General features: G+C 35.7%; 2 protein-coding genes across 9 annotated transcripts; both read right to left on the reverse strand.

Annotated features, from left to right (window-relative positions):
- Positions 1-2185: 2185 nt before the first annotated feature.
- Positions 2186-12020, reverse strand: LOC124405778 (lethal(2) giant larvae protein homolog 1). Of its 8 annotated transcripts, none has more exons than XM_046880964.1 (17): positions 11884-12020; positions 11496-11583; positions 9657-9754; positions 9211-9301; positions 8275-8516; positions 7969-8107; positions 7244-7431; positions 6833-7121; positions 5982-6741; positions 5727-5883; positions 5513-5658; positions 4911-5427; positions 4552-4826; positions 4027-4159; positions 3388-3587; positions 3038-3120; positions 2186-2618 (listed from the first exon to the last, which is right to left on the reverse strand). In XM_046880964.1, exons 2-17 carry the CDS (start codon positions 11577-11579, stop codon positions 2517-2519), a joined length of 3504 nt encoding a protein of 1167 aa, XP_046736920.1. In that variant the 5' UTR covers positions 11580-11583; positions 11884-12020; the 3' UTR covers positions 2186-2516. The 8 variants fall into 8 exon arrangements, with proteins under 8 accessions (XP_046736920.1, XP_046736912.1, XP_046736915.1 ...); XM_046880956.1 differs by having other exon boundaries at positions 3388-3605; positions 7244-7458; XM_046880959.1 differs by having other exon boundaries at positions 3388-3605; positions 11884-11994.
- Positions 12021-14292: 2272 nt separating this feature from the next.
- LOC124405782 (glutaminyl-peptide cyclotransferase-like) lies at positions 14293-16660 on the reverse strand. The gene is made up of 6 exons (XM_046880982.1): positions 16474-16660; positions 15673-15816; positions 15258-15527; positions 15012-15173; positions 14660-14885; positions 14293-14522 (listed from the first exon to the last, which is right to left on the reverse strand). Exons 1-6 carry the CDS (start codon positions 16561-16563, stop codon positions 14371-14373), a joined length of 1044 nt encoding a protein of 347 aa, XP_046736938.1. The 5' UTR covers positions 16564-16660; the 3' UTR covers positions 14293-14370.
- Positions 16661-18632: the final 1972 nt, after the last annotated feature.

An 18632-nucleotide genomic window follows, 5' to 3' on the forward strand; every position in this document is an offset into this window, starting at 1 on the left:
TATACAGTTTAAGATAATTAGATACATAATTAAAATCTATCTACAAAGGCCCCACGTAAATTCTTTGTATTATCAAAAACATGGTACTTATAATTAGCATTACTTTATGTCAAATTTAGAAACAGAGGGGTAGAAAATTTGTCAAGTCCAACGCACGAATAATTGGCAACATACTTATCTGTATTCTTATAAAGCAAGGGGGGAATTAATTTTTCATAAATAATTACTCTTAATTTTGCCTCTTGTAGAATGATCCCATACTCTCATTCTCAAACGAACGTTCTTGTCTTCTAGAAATTTATTTTATTCACAGTATAAGCGATACCGGACAAGGTATACTGAAATCAATAAATGAAAGAAATTTCATCTGCCCAGAAAATCTTATGTGCCGTTTTGAGAATTGAGAATAACAACTGAATGAATAGCAAACAGAGAGTTAGTTTTAGGTATGATTCAGTGAGCGTCTATTAAATATAATATTCGAAATTAAAAGTTACAAGTTAATATGCTGTGTCCTCCACCAAATATAGAATATAATTATACCAAAACATTAGTATAAAGATAAACTGGATTCTTATTAAAAATAATAATAATAACAACAATTTCTTGCTCACTTAGCTTGATAACAACAAAGTCAAAACTCTGGTTTTCTACTTAATATGAACACAAATTCAGAAGATGGTTAATTTCAACATTGACAAACTGAAAGAAGGATTGGCATGTAAACACATAATCTGTATTATATATAATGTGTCTATATACCTAGAGCTATAAAAAAAAAGGAAAAGTGTTCATATGCCAATCACAAAAATTTACTTTCGTGAACTAGGGTGAAAACTTAAAGATTAAACAACATCGATAAAAAATATATTTTTAATGTGTATGTTGCTGCTCGTGTTAGAGGTCAATATCCCTCAGGTTCATGATGGGAAAAAATATATATTTGTGTGTGTGTGTGTACATATATATATATATATATATATAATATATATAAAAATATATATAAAATATATATAAATATATACACATATATATATATATTTTACTATTAAGTCGCTACCTTTTATTTATATTATCAATTCCAGAAGTAATTTTTTTTACTTTAAAACATCAAAGCTTAAAATACAGTTGAAACATTTAGAATACTGCAGACGGTTTAAGTCGCATTGTCACTCCAGAAAAAATGTAATCATTCTTATTAATATTATTATTATTATTAATCTTATTTATTCTACGATATGGCTGCCATTCTCACAATCTGTGATGTATCTTCATTCTATCGTTTAGTGTTTTGAAAATTCAAATACAATTAAAACACTGTGTTTTTACATTTCTGCTTTCTATTATTCAGTTCATTTCGCACTACATTTACTATTCAATTATTAAGAAACACAAAGTTCTTAAGTTCTCATAAGAAAATCTTGCTTTACTTCTAGTCACTAATCACTGTGACTTGAAATGATCACGTCATTAAATCTATTTTATTACTAGGTGTTGTGATAATTGAATAAATCAAAAGGAGGTGATGAATTACTAAAATTTATCGATAATTCAATATTTGCTTAGGCCGAGCGGTGCGATTAGTTTATTTCGTGCCGAACCCAATGCACAATAAAATTCTTGAACACTGAATTATAAATTATAAAATGCCTTTACCGCAACGCTTCATTCAAGATAAAAAAAAAAATACAACCCGCGACTTTTTTGTTTTGCTTGTGATTGATGAGATAACGTTTGAAATAGACCGACTAAACGCAACAAATTACTTTTCCCAATCAACCATTAATACGTTACAAATCAGTTCAAATAATTGGATAGCAGTTGTATTCTAGTATTAAGTACAACAACAGCATAATAGAAAGGAGACAACTGGTGAAAAATGCCTTCGTTTGTGTCTTTCTTACGTTTTCCAATAGGCAATTCCCAAAAAAAGCATATATGCCTAATAAACATAAGTTTAGACTTACGTTTTATACAAACTCGAACTAAGGAGCACAATCCGTTGTTGCACATTTGGGCTGTAATATTGTGGCGAAAATGAAAATGATAATGGGAAGATAATGTATACCTACTAAAATATTTATAGACTACAGTCCCCAAAGCTGTACACTACTGTTATACAGATAAATCTTTCGAAACATACTTTACCTTAAAGAAAATTTCAAAAAATTTCAAAAAATTTCAAAAAATAACGTCAATGTTGAATATAGCCTAGATTTCTAACCTTTAGAGGGCCGGAATTTTTCCCTTGAAATTCGATACTTTTTAGAGGTATGATTTATGCATATAAATAGTCAACACGTTCGGTGGAGTTTCCGAGTTACTTGCTAGCTCTAAAAGGAGCCAGGTCGACCTTCTAACGGTTAAAAAATCTCCGATAATTGTATAATATGTATATGTATGAATTTAAACTAGCTGCTGTGTACAAGATTATGATTCATCGATTAGCACATCAAACTATTAATCGCTTTTCTGTGTACTCCAATCTTTCATCATCTAGGGCAAAGTTATAAGCCCTAAGATCCTACTTCTTCGGGTCTTGCAAGAGGTGCCTTGGAATTTTCAGTTGTAACTGTTGTCGTGGTTACTTCAAGATTAGCCAAATCTGCTGCGCTAATCTGTAAAGGAAAACATTGTGCTCTGAAAAAGGTGTTGTTTAAGATACATATAAAATTGTCCCAAAATCAACTACTGTAAGTAGTAATCTACCTTCAGTTATACACCGACACCGATTAGATATGTTTTGCGAAATGGAGTAAAAAATAATTATAATAATTTTAAAAGATCTTTTTAGACGTTCAAGCAATTGGGTAATATCTGATGGGTGTTTACATTTATGACCCAACTCAAGAATTTGTCATCCATAATATGAGTTCTCTCTATTATTGAGCATTTTGGGTGTTAGTAATATTAATAGAAGAATAAAGGAATAAAGCAGAATAACATAACATAACATATTAAAACAAATGTGTTAGAATAGAGAAAATTTCATTGAACGATTCATTCTATTTTTTCCAAACTTTGTTTTATTGCTGACCTCGACATTTGGGGGAAGTGTAATCGTTGCATGTGTTGTAGTAGTCTCAGTCCCGCTTGCAATTTCTCTCTCTACTGTGGTGCCTAAGTAACATTAGGACGAAAACAATAAACAATACAGAACATAAAAAAACAGCAAAAGCGTTTAAAACCAATAAACGTTACAATAAAATTATATAAATTATATTCCAAAGTTGTTGTCACCTGAAAAACAATAACCAATAGACAAAAAGAAAAAAAATTAAATCAATGGTATCCAAATAAAATTGTCGATGGAAAGAGCCAAAAAATGACGAAAAAAAATTTAACTATGTAAATATATGAATAAATCAACAATTCTTCATAACTCACTGTTAAGCTGTTGCATATCATTTGTTGGACTTGTTTCGATATCGCCATTACTAGTTCCATTGCTAGGAGCTTGAGTAATGACTGTAGTAGTTTTAACCACTAACGACTGATTCTGAGTCGATATTTCCGAAGTGCGAGAAGTAACTTCCATTTTTAAGCCAGCTAATCTGCTATGCAGTTCTTCCGAAGATGTTGCATTTCTGAAAAGGGAACTGTTACTGCCAGAAGATGGCAAGCAAACAAAAGCATAACGATTAGCTTTGCAACCAAAGAAAATTTGCGGTAATAAAGGAATAATAATAATAATAAATAAACCTAACTGTACTTTGTGTATGGAATTCACCAAGTTACTATGTGCCGCTTAAATTTTATTTTTGGTGAATATCCGAATTATAATATTTTTGAAATATCAATATTGTATAGGTAATTGGAGCAGAAATATTCAAAATAATGAAACATGAAGAAGAAAAAAAACGGAACCGAATAAGCAGCTGGAATTTATTTTTCCTATATAAAAAGCGCATTACTCTGGTCCAATGCTAGAACGTTGGAAATATATAAGATTGAACTCTCAATCTCTAATGCAGCATCTGAATTGTCTACACAAAAGGTGTATATTACTCACAAGAAAAGACTTACAGCAAATGGTCCTTGACACTGTCAATTGTTATATCTCCAATTGAACTTAAATCGTTGCGATCATCATCTCCATTGACCTCAGTAGAGCTGGCAGCCGGTCGAAGAGATGGTTCTTTCGGAGACTCTGTTCCAGCTAAAATATATGCGAAACAATTCGGAACAGGGGCACAAATTGGGAGCAGACGTAGATAGGTAATTAGCGTAAAAAACGCAGATCAATGACATGATGTTTTGTTAATCAGATCAATCGTTATGAAGAATCAATGAGTATTGTTATGAAAAAATTTCAGAATTGAACCACAGAATTAGTTGAAACATGATGACACACAGAAAAGCACAAATATACAACAAGTATGCAGTTTCATGCTGGGCAAGTATTGCGTTATTTATCCTAAATCTATCACAATAAGTTCATATTATATTTATATAAAATATTTATGTCGCGTCTCGAGTATTAGATACAACACTTCTTGGGGCAATATTCCGAGCCTCTGTAATACAATCACATTAAAACTGCGTACTTACTGGTTACCAAAGTACCATTTTCTGACATGGTTCGAGGTGCTGGTACAGGTTGACTACCTTGCGATTCTCCTTCGTTTTCCGCAGTTCCCTCTATCCTTCCTTCTTCCCGAGCTTCACCTGATGGCTCATCAGTAGCTCTAGCGTTCGGAGGTAAATTCAAAACACACTGAGCTTTCGTTACTCGAGTTGCAGACAATGAAATTCGCTGCAGTTCCGAGCTGGAGTGAAGATACAGTGCCTGTCCGGCCTTCGTGAATGTCAGTGAAGAAATACCACTAGAAACAAATTAATCATTTTCACTCAAAAACGTAGATGCACTTCAAGAAGAATTATATATAAGTTATGATACCATAACGTACTTGATGTCTTCTCTCTTGATCGCGGCCGCATTCAACTGTCTTCGGAGTTCTGGGACACTAAGTAAAAGGCAGTCTCCTAGATTTGTGAGACAAAGCAAACAAGTTTCTTCATGAATGCCTGCAGGTTCTATCGAGCAGGTAAACTTGGCGAATCCCGTTTTCCGAACCCTAGACCCTTCATGTGCAGTTAATTTGTACTTGCAGAACGGTTTCAGGGATGGTAAATTGAAGATTTTGAATTGTTCTTCGCTTGCAATCACTACTCTGTGCGGGGACGACATATCAGGACCAGGAGCCACTCCTTTTTCTGCTTCCAAAGGTTCGGGTAATGGGACGCTAGAGCCGTCAAGAATAGTTATTGCAATGACAGGTGCTCGATGTTTCAGCTGTATTTCTTTGCCAAGTGTACAATTGATATCCTCTTCGGTTCGTCTTACGCCCGCAGGAATGGCTAGTGTAAAAACGTACACTGTTCCATTGTTTGTACCAGCCCAAAGAGTCGGAGTCGTATTTTGCACTGAAAAATTTTCAAGAAAATTGCACCACGAACCACCAATGGAAAACAATGAAATCGACGATTTATAAAATTAAAAAATACTTACTACTAATTATGTAGCTGCGTGCAAAATACAAGCAACGCACCATCGAGCCCAGGGAGTCATCTGTTGGTCTTGCTTCCACTTGTCTCTCAACGGGTTTAGCTTCAATCGGAGAAAGGTCTCCAGCTGGAGTGGATGCCTGACTTGGCCTGGATGAACAAGAAAAAAATGACGTTATTCCATGTTTAGAAACAGCTTCAATTACTGCAAAACTTACGGGTCTTTTTTTTTCTCCGGTACAGTACTTCTCGTTGGACTACTGGCATTAGTGCGCCGTTGGGATCTTCCTTTCCTCAGTCTTCTGAACGACTCTCTAAGCGATTTTTTGAACGATTTCCGCCGTGAAATTGGTGTATCTCCAGCTCCAGACAAATCTGTGTTCAAAATTTAGTATTGTACAACAATTTCTACCTATGTCATATTGCCATTGCCAAAATATTGTAGCATGTACGGCTCGAAACTACCAACATACCATTTGGATTCAAGGTGCACTTAACGCTGACCGTTTTCGCTCTTGTATAATCAAACACAGCTAAGCCATGAGCAGTTCCAGCAGCCAGGAGACCCCACTCACTGTGTAAAGCGAGTGCAGTAATAGCTGCGGGTGGATGAAGTTGCAGTAGACTTTGTGGTTGAAAACCAACACCAAATGATATGCTGGTCGATCTGGCAGGAAGCTGATCGTGTCCCTTCCAAACAAAGCCATCTCTATCATTGACTATGTTCATCGTGACGGCTTTAATTTCTTTGTTGACAGGTTCTGACGATATGACGGCAGTAATAACGTGCCCTGCAGTACCAGCGACGACTAGCGTTGAAGAGAGTGGACAGAGCAATACTTTTTTCACTGCTAAACGAGGATCATCCGAATATGGATCAAATGTTCCAACTTTTCTAAATGGCGGCCACTCGTCTTCCTCATCCTCTGGTGGCTGTTCCAGTACATCAAGATGCTCTCCAGTGAATAAAACGGATGAATTGTATTTGTACAGTGGGGTTAGGGCAACATCTGATGCGTTCCAAAATCTTACGGTCCCATCTTCATGTCCAGTCAACAGAAGCTCGTTGTTAACTGGTGTACTTGGATTCGCTGGCTTTGCAGACAATATAAGACCACCGTCGATGGGCCATAATTTATCAGAATATAAATGCTCAGTTTGGGCTTTACCAGCTGCAGTGATTGACTCCCACAAATCTTGGGGAACGTTTGGAATATGTTGAGAACATGTCACCTGGATAGTACAAAAGTGTTATTGATTTTAAAGCTGAAAATTATTGTTCATTGATACAGAATATTTCAACGAAGAGAGAATATTTTTTTACCGCGCTCGCATGTAAAGATACCAAGTATGGTAATGCCATCATTTTCCAGTCCGGATTTGTCAGATCTATAGCAACAAGTTCTTCTTCAGCTAAAACAATTAAGGCCTCCGGTGTTTGCAGAGCACTTTTACCATCTTCTTCCTCTTTTGGCACGACAGTGAAAAAGTCGATAACTTTTGATGTAAAGTCAAAAACTACGTGTTTTTCTTTAGTCATAGCCGTGATGGTATGTCGATCGCCATAGCTGGCTCTTGGCATCCCTCCGGAGAATAAAATAATTTCTTCTTCCCTGAAAAGATAAATTTATTGTTGACTGTTAATACGAAACTAACTATTTGTACTCGAACCATGTGAAAAAAAAAATGTACACCTAGTTTCATTGTCTTATTCTTCACTTGTCGCTACACTTACTCGCTTATCGGATGGGCCAGAATTTTGGAGACAGCCTTACACGGAAACGGTCCATAGAGGGTGGTGGATTCTGGCACAGTGTCGTTACCAGCTCCCCAAAATGCGTACGAACCATCATTGTGCGAAGATACAAAACGAGTCTCGGAAACCCAGTAGATAGATTCCAGCTGTTGCGTGGAGACGAATGTCTGCGCACGCGAAAACAAACCCATCAGCTGCACACGTTCACCGAAACCACGAAAGACACAAACAACAGTCAGAAAATGCGTCGCCAGCACTAAATGAAGACTAACTTTGCACAATCGATTTACGTAGCTAATCCTCAGCCATCTACTCCACGCATACACTGCATAATATTCAACTCTCAACAGTCATTACAGATCCATATTTTAGCTCCAAGGTCTCAATGTAGTGACAATTGTGAAAATTAAATTTGAGGGAATGCTGGTACGACACATAAAATTTTTTTTCCTCACCAATGCATACTTCATGGTTTACAGTTAAACGCGAGTTTTCGCACATAGATATTCCATTATATTTATAGAACTACAGAATACGAGCAACAAATGAAATTAAAAAAAAAACTACTTTTATTTCTTGATATAAGAATTTTGATTATGGCAAACAATTGTTATTCAATCGAAATAAGAAAGCTCGATGCAACAAATAGTTAATAGATTAACAATGGGGTGTATTACTTGATTTTGATAATACTTTCAACTCACCTGTTGGGCTCCGGGTGTAGCTTTGTTCCATAAAACCATGAGCCCACGATTGTATCCAATTAAAATATTATCTGGATGTCCAGGCTGCTCAGCTATGGCCTCCACTGCTCCAGGATTTATTTTGTAATCCTCCGGGACACTGTGTGAATTTTACATAATTTTTATTCCAGTGTATATGTCAATCAAACGGAAATATTCGGATCGTGACTATAATCTACTTTGTAAGTACAAGACATTTGTGTCAACTCTTCAAACTTCGGTAACTTCTTATCACCTATAGTAATTACTACTAGATGTACTACTCACTTTTGCATCACAACATCCTGATAAATGATATTATCAGAAACTGTAAATGACTTTAGATTCAATAGATAAATATTTCCTCCTTCTGTCCCTAATAATAGATGATCCCCGTTGGATTCCAGACACATTGCAGAGATTTTTTTCAACTTTCCTTCAAGGGAAAGTGATTTTGTTTCAACCAAAGAACTCTCATTGATCTCCCACAAGTGTAGAGAGTTGTCGTCGCAAAGCGACACAACACGTCCCTAAAAAATAATTTCCAGCCTTTTTCATTCCTGCTATAGTAGCCAATCAACAAGGTTGCAGTTGGTAACGTTATCATAACGAAACATTGAAAAGATATTCACTATTATTTTACAATTTTCAATCGCTTTAAACAAACTTAGATTTCCAAATATGGGGGTGTATGTTTTATGATGATTTGCTGTATTTCAAACAATTCTAAAGTCGCGAAATAACAGTTCTTCCTCAAGATGAATCGTTGCAGTAACGTTAGTAACTTCAACATGCTTGCAGTAATCATCAATTGTTCAAGCGCATAGCTTGCAAACAATCAATTATTACAAGTAAAGTTATAAGTTATAAGAAAAATTTGTCCAGATGGTACGGTACATGAATAAAATGAATAGCGCATATGTAAGCCACCCCTCTACATCAACGGCTTATGCAACATTTTGTGGTGATCGTGAGCGCAAGAAGGTGTCAGATTACCTCAGTGCACGTGTATGACTTTTATAACAACACTTCACAGCTTCACGCTCTTACTCCTCTGTATAGTCGTCAGCAAAAATTAAAGTCTATTTTTAGTCTCTTGAATGACTTAATTTATAGTAGTGTCACTGGCGGTTTTTTATTTTCTCCATTTTTGATAGTTTGGTTTATCAAAGTGTGAAAAAAAATTTTATTCACAAAACTATGAAGGAATAGCATTGAGCTCACCTCGTTTGGCACAGCAATGATCTTGGTGACTGCATTTTCACCGCTTTCCGTTGTGTGTTGCCCATAAAATTCCACACCGGGTCTTCCAAAACTGTGATTTTATATCACAGGTATTGGTTAAAGAAAATATCAACTTCTACCTAATATAAGTTGTATTCACATTAAATGATACCAACGAATTTTTTAGCACAGCTGATAAAGTATTTCCCAGAAAGGTGAACACATTGGAGTGTTGGTTTCATAATGCCTGATCGTAATGATACTGGCACAGGTACCTTAAACGATGTGAGGCCGTTTGGTATTTTGGAATGGAAACACATTTACCCCTGTTTCAGCACCTGGTATGTTTTTCCTATTTAAACCTTTTCGTAACACACTATCAGCACAGGGAGTAATGGGAGTTGCGAGTAACTGAATTTCTCTCATCCTTCAATAGAAAAGGATACACTTTGATGGCTCCAGAAGCTGTGCCAATAATCATTAGTCGTAAAGTGTGGTCCCAAGCGAACGCAGTGGGCTTATTAGGAAAGCCATGCTGTATTGTCTGCAAGAAGAATGAATATCATGACAACAAAAATCAGAATTCGGTTTTCCGTTAGGCTGAAAAGTTTAATCATTATCGAATGGCGTGATTAATTCGGAGAAAAAAAAACAACATTTTTTGATTAACATGTGCACCTCTTCCTATGAGTAATCTGAGGATAGGATGACTCATCTTTTGACAACCTAAATACCGCTAGACTTGTTTATATATCTCGGTCTTACTTTTTCTCTTCCTCTCTCTTTTACGCTATTTCTCATATGCTGTTTGTCAATAAGAAAAAAAAAAAACAAACAAACACATTTCTTCTCAACTCATTTGCTATGCTGAATACATTAATCACGTTGGTCTGAACATATCAGAGTAATACTATGAACAGACTTATCACACACAATTTGAAAAACGACCCGGTCTAACGAGCTTAATTACTTTTAAGTGGCTCTGATTAAATATTGGAGACAAATGGAATAATAAATGGTTCTATTTTTACAAGTGACATTCCACAACATAAAACTACTCCTCCTTACATCACTCCAATCAGTCTCAAATTGCAAAGAATGTTACAAATTACGCTGCAAATTGATACAGATGAAACTGTTTCCTGAACTCGTTTTCATTAACATAAAGTAAATAAAATATCTATACGGATTGTTAATTGTTATATCAGTGTATGCATACGAAAATGCATTGTATGTACAATATCAGCAGTTTTCTGCAGCCCAAGAAAATACAAGTGATCAATTTATATGTTATAGATAATAGATTTCGTGAGTCATGTATCGAAGTGTATACAAGAGATAAGAAATCGGAGCACAAATTAAGATATCAGTTCAGCAATATCTCGTGTATCAAATATATCACTGTTAAAATGTATTTTGAAAAATCTTGCTCCTTCATCAATTTTTACATCTAAAATTGTAAGAAAAAGAAAAGATTATTCATTGTTCTTCCAGAATCGTATGAATGCATTATCAATTAAAATATAAATGAATCAAACTAGCTGTAGGCAATGGTTCGAAAAAGATAATAAAACAAGGGATTTACTTCCTTATATGTATAGCAGAGCTGTATACACAGACACTAGATACAAATACACATGTATATGAGTAAATATTAGTTTTAAGGGCAGGGCACCTCTTATCACCGTGTTTAAACAGAGTTTTATGATAAGATAGATCTTAGCCAACTGCCGATAGGTACAAATGAACTATTTTTTATTCCATTAAATCTGGCTAGTTACCATTATAATAAATGAATTGCATTAACTTAGAACGTTGCAGAAGGGAAGCAGATACGGAATTAAAAACTAGCGTTTGTTATCTCTAGGCCAAATGATGGTTGACGCACATCTAGCACTTATCTTGAAATCAAAACTGTAACTAATCGCATACTGCAAATAACCACATTAGGCATGGATAAGAGTAAAAAGTAGAATAACATATCAAGTTAATTCCATAATTTTTTCATTACCATATTATATTTGAATACGAAAATTTGCTGATATAAGGGTTCATAAACAAATAATAAAAGCTATAGCCAATTGTCACCAGGCGGTATTTGCGGTACAAATGAAATTTCCATTATTTTATAATTTAAACTCCCAACGAGGTTTAAAGCACGTGAATTTGACGGGATTAATTAGTTCGAGATATATAAATTCCACGATATCCGTTGAGCGAATCGAATGCTTCCGATATTGTTGATCGGATGAATAGTTATTAATTAATGTTTATATTCTACTCACCTTCCTGAAAGCGAAAAGGTCCTTTTGCAACTTCTGACGCTCAGCTGTGGGTTGCTGACCCTTCCCTCTGATAAACTTCAACATATTTCTGCGAGATGATAATGAAAAAAAGAAAAAGAAAACGTACACAACAATTCACATTTACGCTATAACGATCACAATGTTACGATTTACGATATCTCACTATTAGCTCAATTAAAACATTCTTGAATGAACGCCGAACGAGGCTAGTGCAACTGCTCAATGCCTGTTTATTGTCAGTGTGTTCGGCTCCCACGTCCTACACACGCCTATGTCGCCGTGTGTCACTGGCCTGCACCGTATATACCGAAAAATATCGTACCATGGGTGAAAAAATTGAGCGAAAACACTCGCGAGCCACTCTTACCTTTTTCTATCAGAGATTTTCGCTAATTTCACCAGAGAAATTCACGTAAAAGCACGTAAAATCTCGACGAAGCGGGGCGGTAAGTCATTCCACGACTCTCGATCGCGTCGTCCGTGTTCGGTGTTCGTCACTTCGTGGGTCGCGTCGTCCAATCGCCAAACGGTCGGCTCTTCTCGGCTCGGTCGGCGTGACGTCACGAGACCGCAACGTCTATGCTCAACGCCCAACATCGGCAGAGTTCGGACCTGTGGCCGAATTCACTCGAACAATGACCTCGAACATTTGAAACCTGTAGCGTGTGTACTCAGCGTGTGGCTCAGCTCGTTTTGTGTGTTGTGTACATACATACAATACGTACAATATACCTATATTCCACGAACGCTACAAACTGTGGTTGTACGATAATATACCGCGAGGCGTATTGTATGTATGCGGTGTACACACACAAACCTATAAAGCAATTCCATCGCGGACAATGCGTGGACATTCGAGCATAGCAAATCAATTAACAAATGACAACTATATATACGTGCACGAAACGATGCACGCCTTTTATTCCGGTCAGATTGTCAGAGTAACGGGATATGTATTTCATAGGCAAACGCGTTTTCGCTTGCATGCGATATGCATGTGTCAGTTTACGTGCCCAAAGCATCATTCTTTCGTAAATGAGACGTGATCCGACAAACTGCGCGTTCGGAGCACGTAATTGGCGGGTCTTACAAGATACGATTCAATCCTGTTTCTTCTTCTCTCTCTTTTTATCGATCTTGTCGCTGCTGCCATCTCTAATCAGGTTCATTCAACATCCGCGTCCTAGCCAAATCGAACGAATTTTCAAAATTACGATGCGTCAGGTGAACGCATGCATTATCTACTTTGCTGTCAGAATTAAATTCAAAACATATGGAGACTTATTGTCAAACACTTTCAAATCCGGGATCTCGAAAAGAATCCTTAGTTAACTATAATAGGTACATCGATTCTAGGAAATTTAAGATCTTTCTAGTATAGGTGTGGACTTTTTTTATATTGTTATTCTGAGAAGAATGGAGTCCCGCGCTTTCCGTTAGTTCTGTACGTGCTCGGCAGCATTTGTTCGGCAATTTGTACTTCAGCGATTCTACACGTTTTAATCGTCGACATCAGTTACAATATAATTAAAATCGCTACAATATGATTCGAAGATCGGGATAAGAGATCAGGAAACGTTCGTCGAGGAATGAAGAGAAATATTCTACGAAAGAAAGAAGCGGCTGCACGTGCAGCATACCGATACCGGATGTACAAGAATTTTCAAATAGTTGTCCCGCGCTGCGTTCGAACGATCATGAAGGATCGAAACGCCTTGTCATTACCGATTACCATCACGCAACGGGAAGTCAAGATAGGTCTTGAGGAATGGTCTGCAACGATTTTAGTTTGGTCTTGTCTCCCAGGTAGAATAGTTAGATTTCTACAGGTCAACATCTGCAGGTTCATTTCCATTCTTAAGCTTATCGTTTTAGTTATTGTCAAATTAGTTAACTCGTAATTAGTACCTTTTTCATCAAGCCTTCGTCAAGATTATCAAACTAAGCGGCTTTTTTACAGTAAATGATAATAGGGATTCTCACAAGTCTGCTATCTGAATTTTACACGATAACGTAAATATATAACCGACGCTGAGTAATGAACAGCCATATCAGCTACTCTGCATCAAAATATGATATATTTGTCAACGGACAATTTTACAATATCTTTCGATATATGCACATTTTCAAATTAATTTATTTATAATAACAATAAACAGGCGTTCAAAAATTTCGGTAGCGTACAATTATGCTGTCAGATTCATCGACAAAATGAATTTCATACCCTTATGCAAAAGCTACTGATCGATAGACCAACTTATAATCATTCGAAAAATTGTTAAATATAAAATTGCCACTCTTAAGTAGCCCTGTAATGATATGTCTACAATCCCTGTTACAAATTGTTTTGAGCTCAACCATCGAAGATCCGTTTAGAACGTAAAAAAAAAAGAAAAAACAGAAAGTTACACACGTTCCACGGAATTCTGCATTTACATCTACGTATCTTCACGTCTCGTATTCTGCTATAGTATAATAATTATTATGCTCCTCTTAGAAATTCAATTCCATGTAGGTTATACTGCGGTAAACTTTATATACTTCGACGAATCAACACGAATCAAACTATCGTTCGTTTACCACAAGGTAAAAAAATAAAATATTGTCACATAATTAGAAAAATTTTCAATAAATATATATAACTAATACACATGTTTTGCTGCAGTATGCACAAGTTTGTTGACATTTGCAACATATTTATCCTAAAATTGATATCAAGTATACTTTATAAAGTCGGCGAGCAGTTCACATTGAGTTTGAGTTTGATTTTTTTTTCTTCTTCTTGTGTATCTAATTGACTACACATTGAGCAGTTGAGTGATTTCGAGTACTGGTGCCATTCGTTGCCGCAGTATTAAACATCCATCCCGAGGTACGACGCGACAAATATCCTCAGAATCTTATTGATGTTCTCTGTCGCAGCCATATCTATGTTACCTCTGTTATCCCCCGATTGATGCCAGAAAGATGGGAAAGGTGATGGAATTAAATGGAGTATCGGCACACCTAAAAATTTTTCAATGTAAAACATGACACAAATTTTTTTGAGTGTCACTAACATCGTTCTTAGTTTGATTGCCTTGGAAAAAAAAAAACATTCTTTGGAAGCTTGATCAAATCAAAATATATATTTTTTTCCTCACCTCTTTTTAAAAATGGAACATGATCATCTTCGATATTCGCCCGAACTGAATACGGCTGGAAATATGTCTGCTCTGGATTCTCGTACGAATATTTTTCCAGTCTTCTCATGGCTGCCAATTTTCTCTCCGCGTTGATCAGCATTCCATACCATTTCTCCGTATTCTCAAAATAGTTGTAAAACGTCGGGTCTGGAGCTCCTATCAAGTCCAGAAGTACCAAAACGTCCTAAAATGATTAAATACAATCGACTTAGCAAAGGATTGCCAATATTGATACATACACGAACAATCTTCGAATGGTCGAAAAGAAATATTACTGCAACTTGTTCGCAGTTACTCATCTCATTCTTACAATTCTATCGAGTTCCGTAATTCCCTCAGTGTTACCAGGGGGGTAGAGCGTCTTCTGCCATTTTTTAGCCAGATGTCTAGCACCGTAAATGGAGTCAGTGGGTCCCCAAGACTTGAAAGCCTCTTCGCCGTCAAAAAATATAAACATCAGACTGATATCTTGCTAAAAATATAATGAGGATACATCATACCGACACTATTGCAAGATTTTTTTGTTGAAAGAAAAACGCCAAGCGGCTGTATTTACCTTTTTTATATCATCCAAGTAAGGCTTCATCACATTAGCCAAATTGATCATCTGTGCACACGGCACAGCGCTGTCCGTAGCTCCGACAAAATCCCCCTCTCTTGTGTACTTTGAATCAAAATGGCAAGCGAGTGCCAAGTACCTGCTGGCATTTGGGTTCAGTCTTGATATTACATTTTCAAATTCCAATTTCCCAAAATTCGGCGTCTTGTCTAAAAACTTGTCGGTTTCCACTGACCATCCAAGATCTTCCATCGATTTTATTATGTACTGAAACAAACGAAGAGAGGAACAATTAGTTTTGCAATCAGCAGTAAACCTTGAAACGATCATTAATTTGATATCGTTTGAATCGAGCGCCAAACGCGCTCGACGTCTTGAACCTATGATTAATTAAGCGGGGATTCACACTCACGTTTTTCACTTTCTGATGACCCCGAGTGGAGACGACTCTCTTTATACATATATTATCCAATATTTCGTTGATGTGATCGACGTCCGACATGTCGGCAAGCCTGAGCAAATTCTCATCATTGTAGTATTTCGGAGCATGGTGAAGCTGTGAAATGGATCAACTTTCAAATATGATCGTATTGAAGTTAGTAACGTTATCGCGTCGCGATATACCTGCTGAGAAAAAATTGTTATTTCGCGATTTTGGAATTGTCTAAAACTCGTTAAGCCGTAATAAAACAAAACATACTCATATTTCGATGTCTCAGTTCCTTAAAAATCTTAAGTAAAATTACGAAAATAGTGACATTTTTCCCAATCATTCGTTATTACGATAACGTAGTACGTTACTAACTTCATTCTGGTCAAATAAAACAAACGACGCATAGCTGCCGTAATTAGTATACCTATACAATTGCCGGGAGCTTTAAAATTTGAAGTTTCACCTCACGCAAGTTCTAATTTCATGTAAACGCGCGTCGCTCAAATTCGACCCTATAGTTTATCGGTGTAGTTGTTATTAAAGAAAAGTCTATCGTCAGCCATAGTCAAAAAGTATTCTTTAAATGTTGACCAGCAATTGTTAATTATCGAGTGAAATAATTTTCGTACGACTTCGTTGAGTACCCTCGAATAGCGGTAGCGATTATTAAACACGCCTTTCACTCGCTAAGCTCGTTTTGCTGGTGTGTGGCAGACTTGCAATCGTATTTCGATCCTGCCTCTATGACGTCTGCGTGTTGCAAACAATTTTCTTACTCACCTTCTGGTTCGTCAGAAGCGATTTCCTGATAGCTGCTGCGTAGCCAGCGAACAGTAAAATCTTAATCACGTTCAGCGGTAACTTCGACATGGTCGTACCTTCTCCGAAGCCGCGGCCAAACTGAAACTGATTATCACTGAAAAGTCATGCCACAATCCACATGCAGCGGCGAGCTCGCGGCCATATTATCAAGGTCGTAGCCAAGCCTTGTTTCTCCCCGGGGTTTAGAGAACGATTTTTGCGAGAACGAGCGTCGACGTGGAATACTACTGCAGAGAATTTGCGGATATTATGCGAAGTTTTTGTCGTTACTTTAAGAAAAAAAATATTTATCGAATTTGCTGCAGCACATCTCTTACACGCCGTAAAATAATCTTGGCAACTTTCACCAACAATTTATATAGTGAAGCTATGCAATGATTAACGATTATTAGCTAGTATTATTGCTCTTATTAATGGTATTATTAAAAGCGGTTTGCTGGTGAAAGTTAGCCAATAATGTGAATAATAAATTGAGTATTCCATTGAACAGAGAAATTGTACAGCATCCTCTGCGGAAGTCATTGAGATGCGGCGTTATTAATATATTTAATACAATCTTAATTAATTTCACGTACATTTTGCTTAGCACGTGTTTTAATTCACAATTAAAAATATTCTGAAACGTAGTTACAACGTTAAACACGAAATTTTTCTACAAGCACATTGCGCATGCCTATATCATTGATAAATATAATAATATATGACTTGTCAGTATTCGCTATAAAAATTATTTCTGTGTTGAAAATGTTGATGAAGAAAAATCGAATACCATTGAAACGAAATAAAATGGCGTTAGGTATATCAGTAAAAAAATATTGTAACAATTGGTGAAAATCGCTTGTTTGCCATTTAGTTTTTACAAGGCTGAAGTTAGTAACGTCACAATGTTTTCTACAATTTTAGAACGATTTTCAAGGATTTAGCTTTTCGAAATATGAACTCTTTTTTTTTCGTCTTTTTTTTTTTTTTTTGTTACGATTCACTCACCGAATTTCAGACAATCCTAAGGATTTTTCTTAAACGTTCATCGTTAAAGTAACTCTACTAACTTCAAGCTCGTTCGTTATTCCGTACTAGAATTATTTATGAATTACTGGCACATGGCATTACACAATTATATCGCTTTCAATCTAGATTTCTTTTCAATTGGCAGCGGTACAGGATATAAAAAAATTAACACCAACTCGTTAAAACTGTTTTCCAGAATATAATAAACTGACATGAGACTGCAGTTATACATAGAATAGTGATATGAAAACTGACAAATCGAGGCACGTTTTTTTCCCTCAGATCATTTTCTTTTGAGCTATAGAGCGCGGTGAAGTAATTTTAAACATTAATATAGGTGACGATATAATTTGAATTATGCGCAACAGCAGGTAAATTATCGTAGGTACATATTATACGCCGATGAAAAATCATTTTATTCCAATTTAATAATATTGATGATAGTGTATAACTATTATTATTACTAAATCGTTATAAATTTACAATTTACACATTTTTTCTATTACTTTTTGTAATAACAATATTACAAATAATTTTAAATATTAATATAAGTAAATACAAATCGTTTTACAAAAGTGTCATGAACCAGGCATGATTCGTTGGAGTTTGCTAATTATAAAACAAACTCTAAAATGATGTGAAAAATGGTGGTTAGGAGGGGTGGGGGATGAAGTAGGTAATTACGTATATCCTTTACTTTATTATACGTTTGTGGTAAAATAATAATTAATCAATCTATTTCGTTAATTGTCATTACCACTGTATGCAGTATTGATTGTGTAACATGCAAATGCGTGTAACAAACCTCGTATATGATAGTGAATAAAATACCAAACAGTAAATTGTATACTACTATATACTTAGATACCATTTATTATAGAATTTGAGCAACCTTCGCGTGGTTAATTAATTCGATGTTTATGATAACAACAAGTATTTATAATCATTCGTTCTATATGTATACATATATAAATTATGATAGTTAAAAATTAATAATATTGATGAAAAAAAAAAAAAAAAACATATGATAATAAAAATAGTAAAAATGAATGATACGAAAAAAAAAACGAAAAAAAAAATAACACCATAAACCCAAACAATTAGGCCCG

Source organism: Diprion similis, chromosome 4 (assembly GCF_021155765.1).
Source record: "Diprion similis isolate iyDipSimi1 chromosome 4, iyDipSimi1.1, whole genome shotgun sequence".
Classification (NCBI taxonomy): Eukaryota; Metazoa; Arthropoda; class Insecta; order Hymenoptera; family Diprionidae; genus Diprion; species Diprion similis.

Coding starts and splice junctions, on each gene's coding strand:
- LOC124405782 (XM_046880982.1), bottom strand. CDS start 16,563: ATGTCGAAGTTACCGCTGAACGTGATTAAGATTTTACTGTTCGCTGGC. Junction 15,817..16,473: donor CGCTTCTGACGAACCAGAAG/GTGAGTAAGAAA, acceptor TCCATTTCACAG/CTTCACCATGCTCCGAAATA. Junction 15,174..15,257: donor ACTTGGATGATATAAAAAAG/GTAAATACAGCC, acceptor TTATATTTTTAG/CAAGATATCAGTCTGATGTT.
- LOC124405778 (XM_046880956.1), bottom strand. CDS start 11,579: ATGTTGAAGTTTATCAGAGGGAAGGGTCAGCAACCCACAGCTGAGCGT. Junction 9,755..11,495: donor ACCTTTTCGCTTTCAGGAAG/GTGAGTAGAATA, acceptor TTCTTCTTGCAG/ACAATACAGCATGGCTTTCC. Junction 3,606..4,026: donor AGTGTCAAGGACCATTTGCT/GTAAGTCTTTTC, acceptor ATCTTCTGGCAG/TAACAGTTCCCTTTTCAGAA.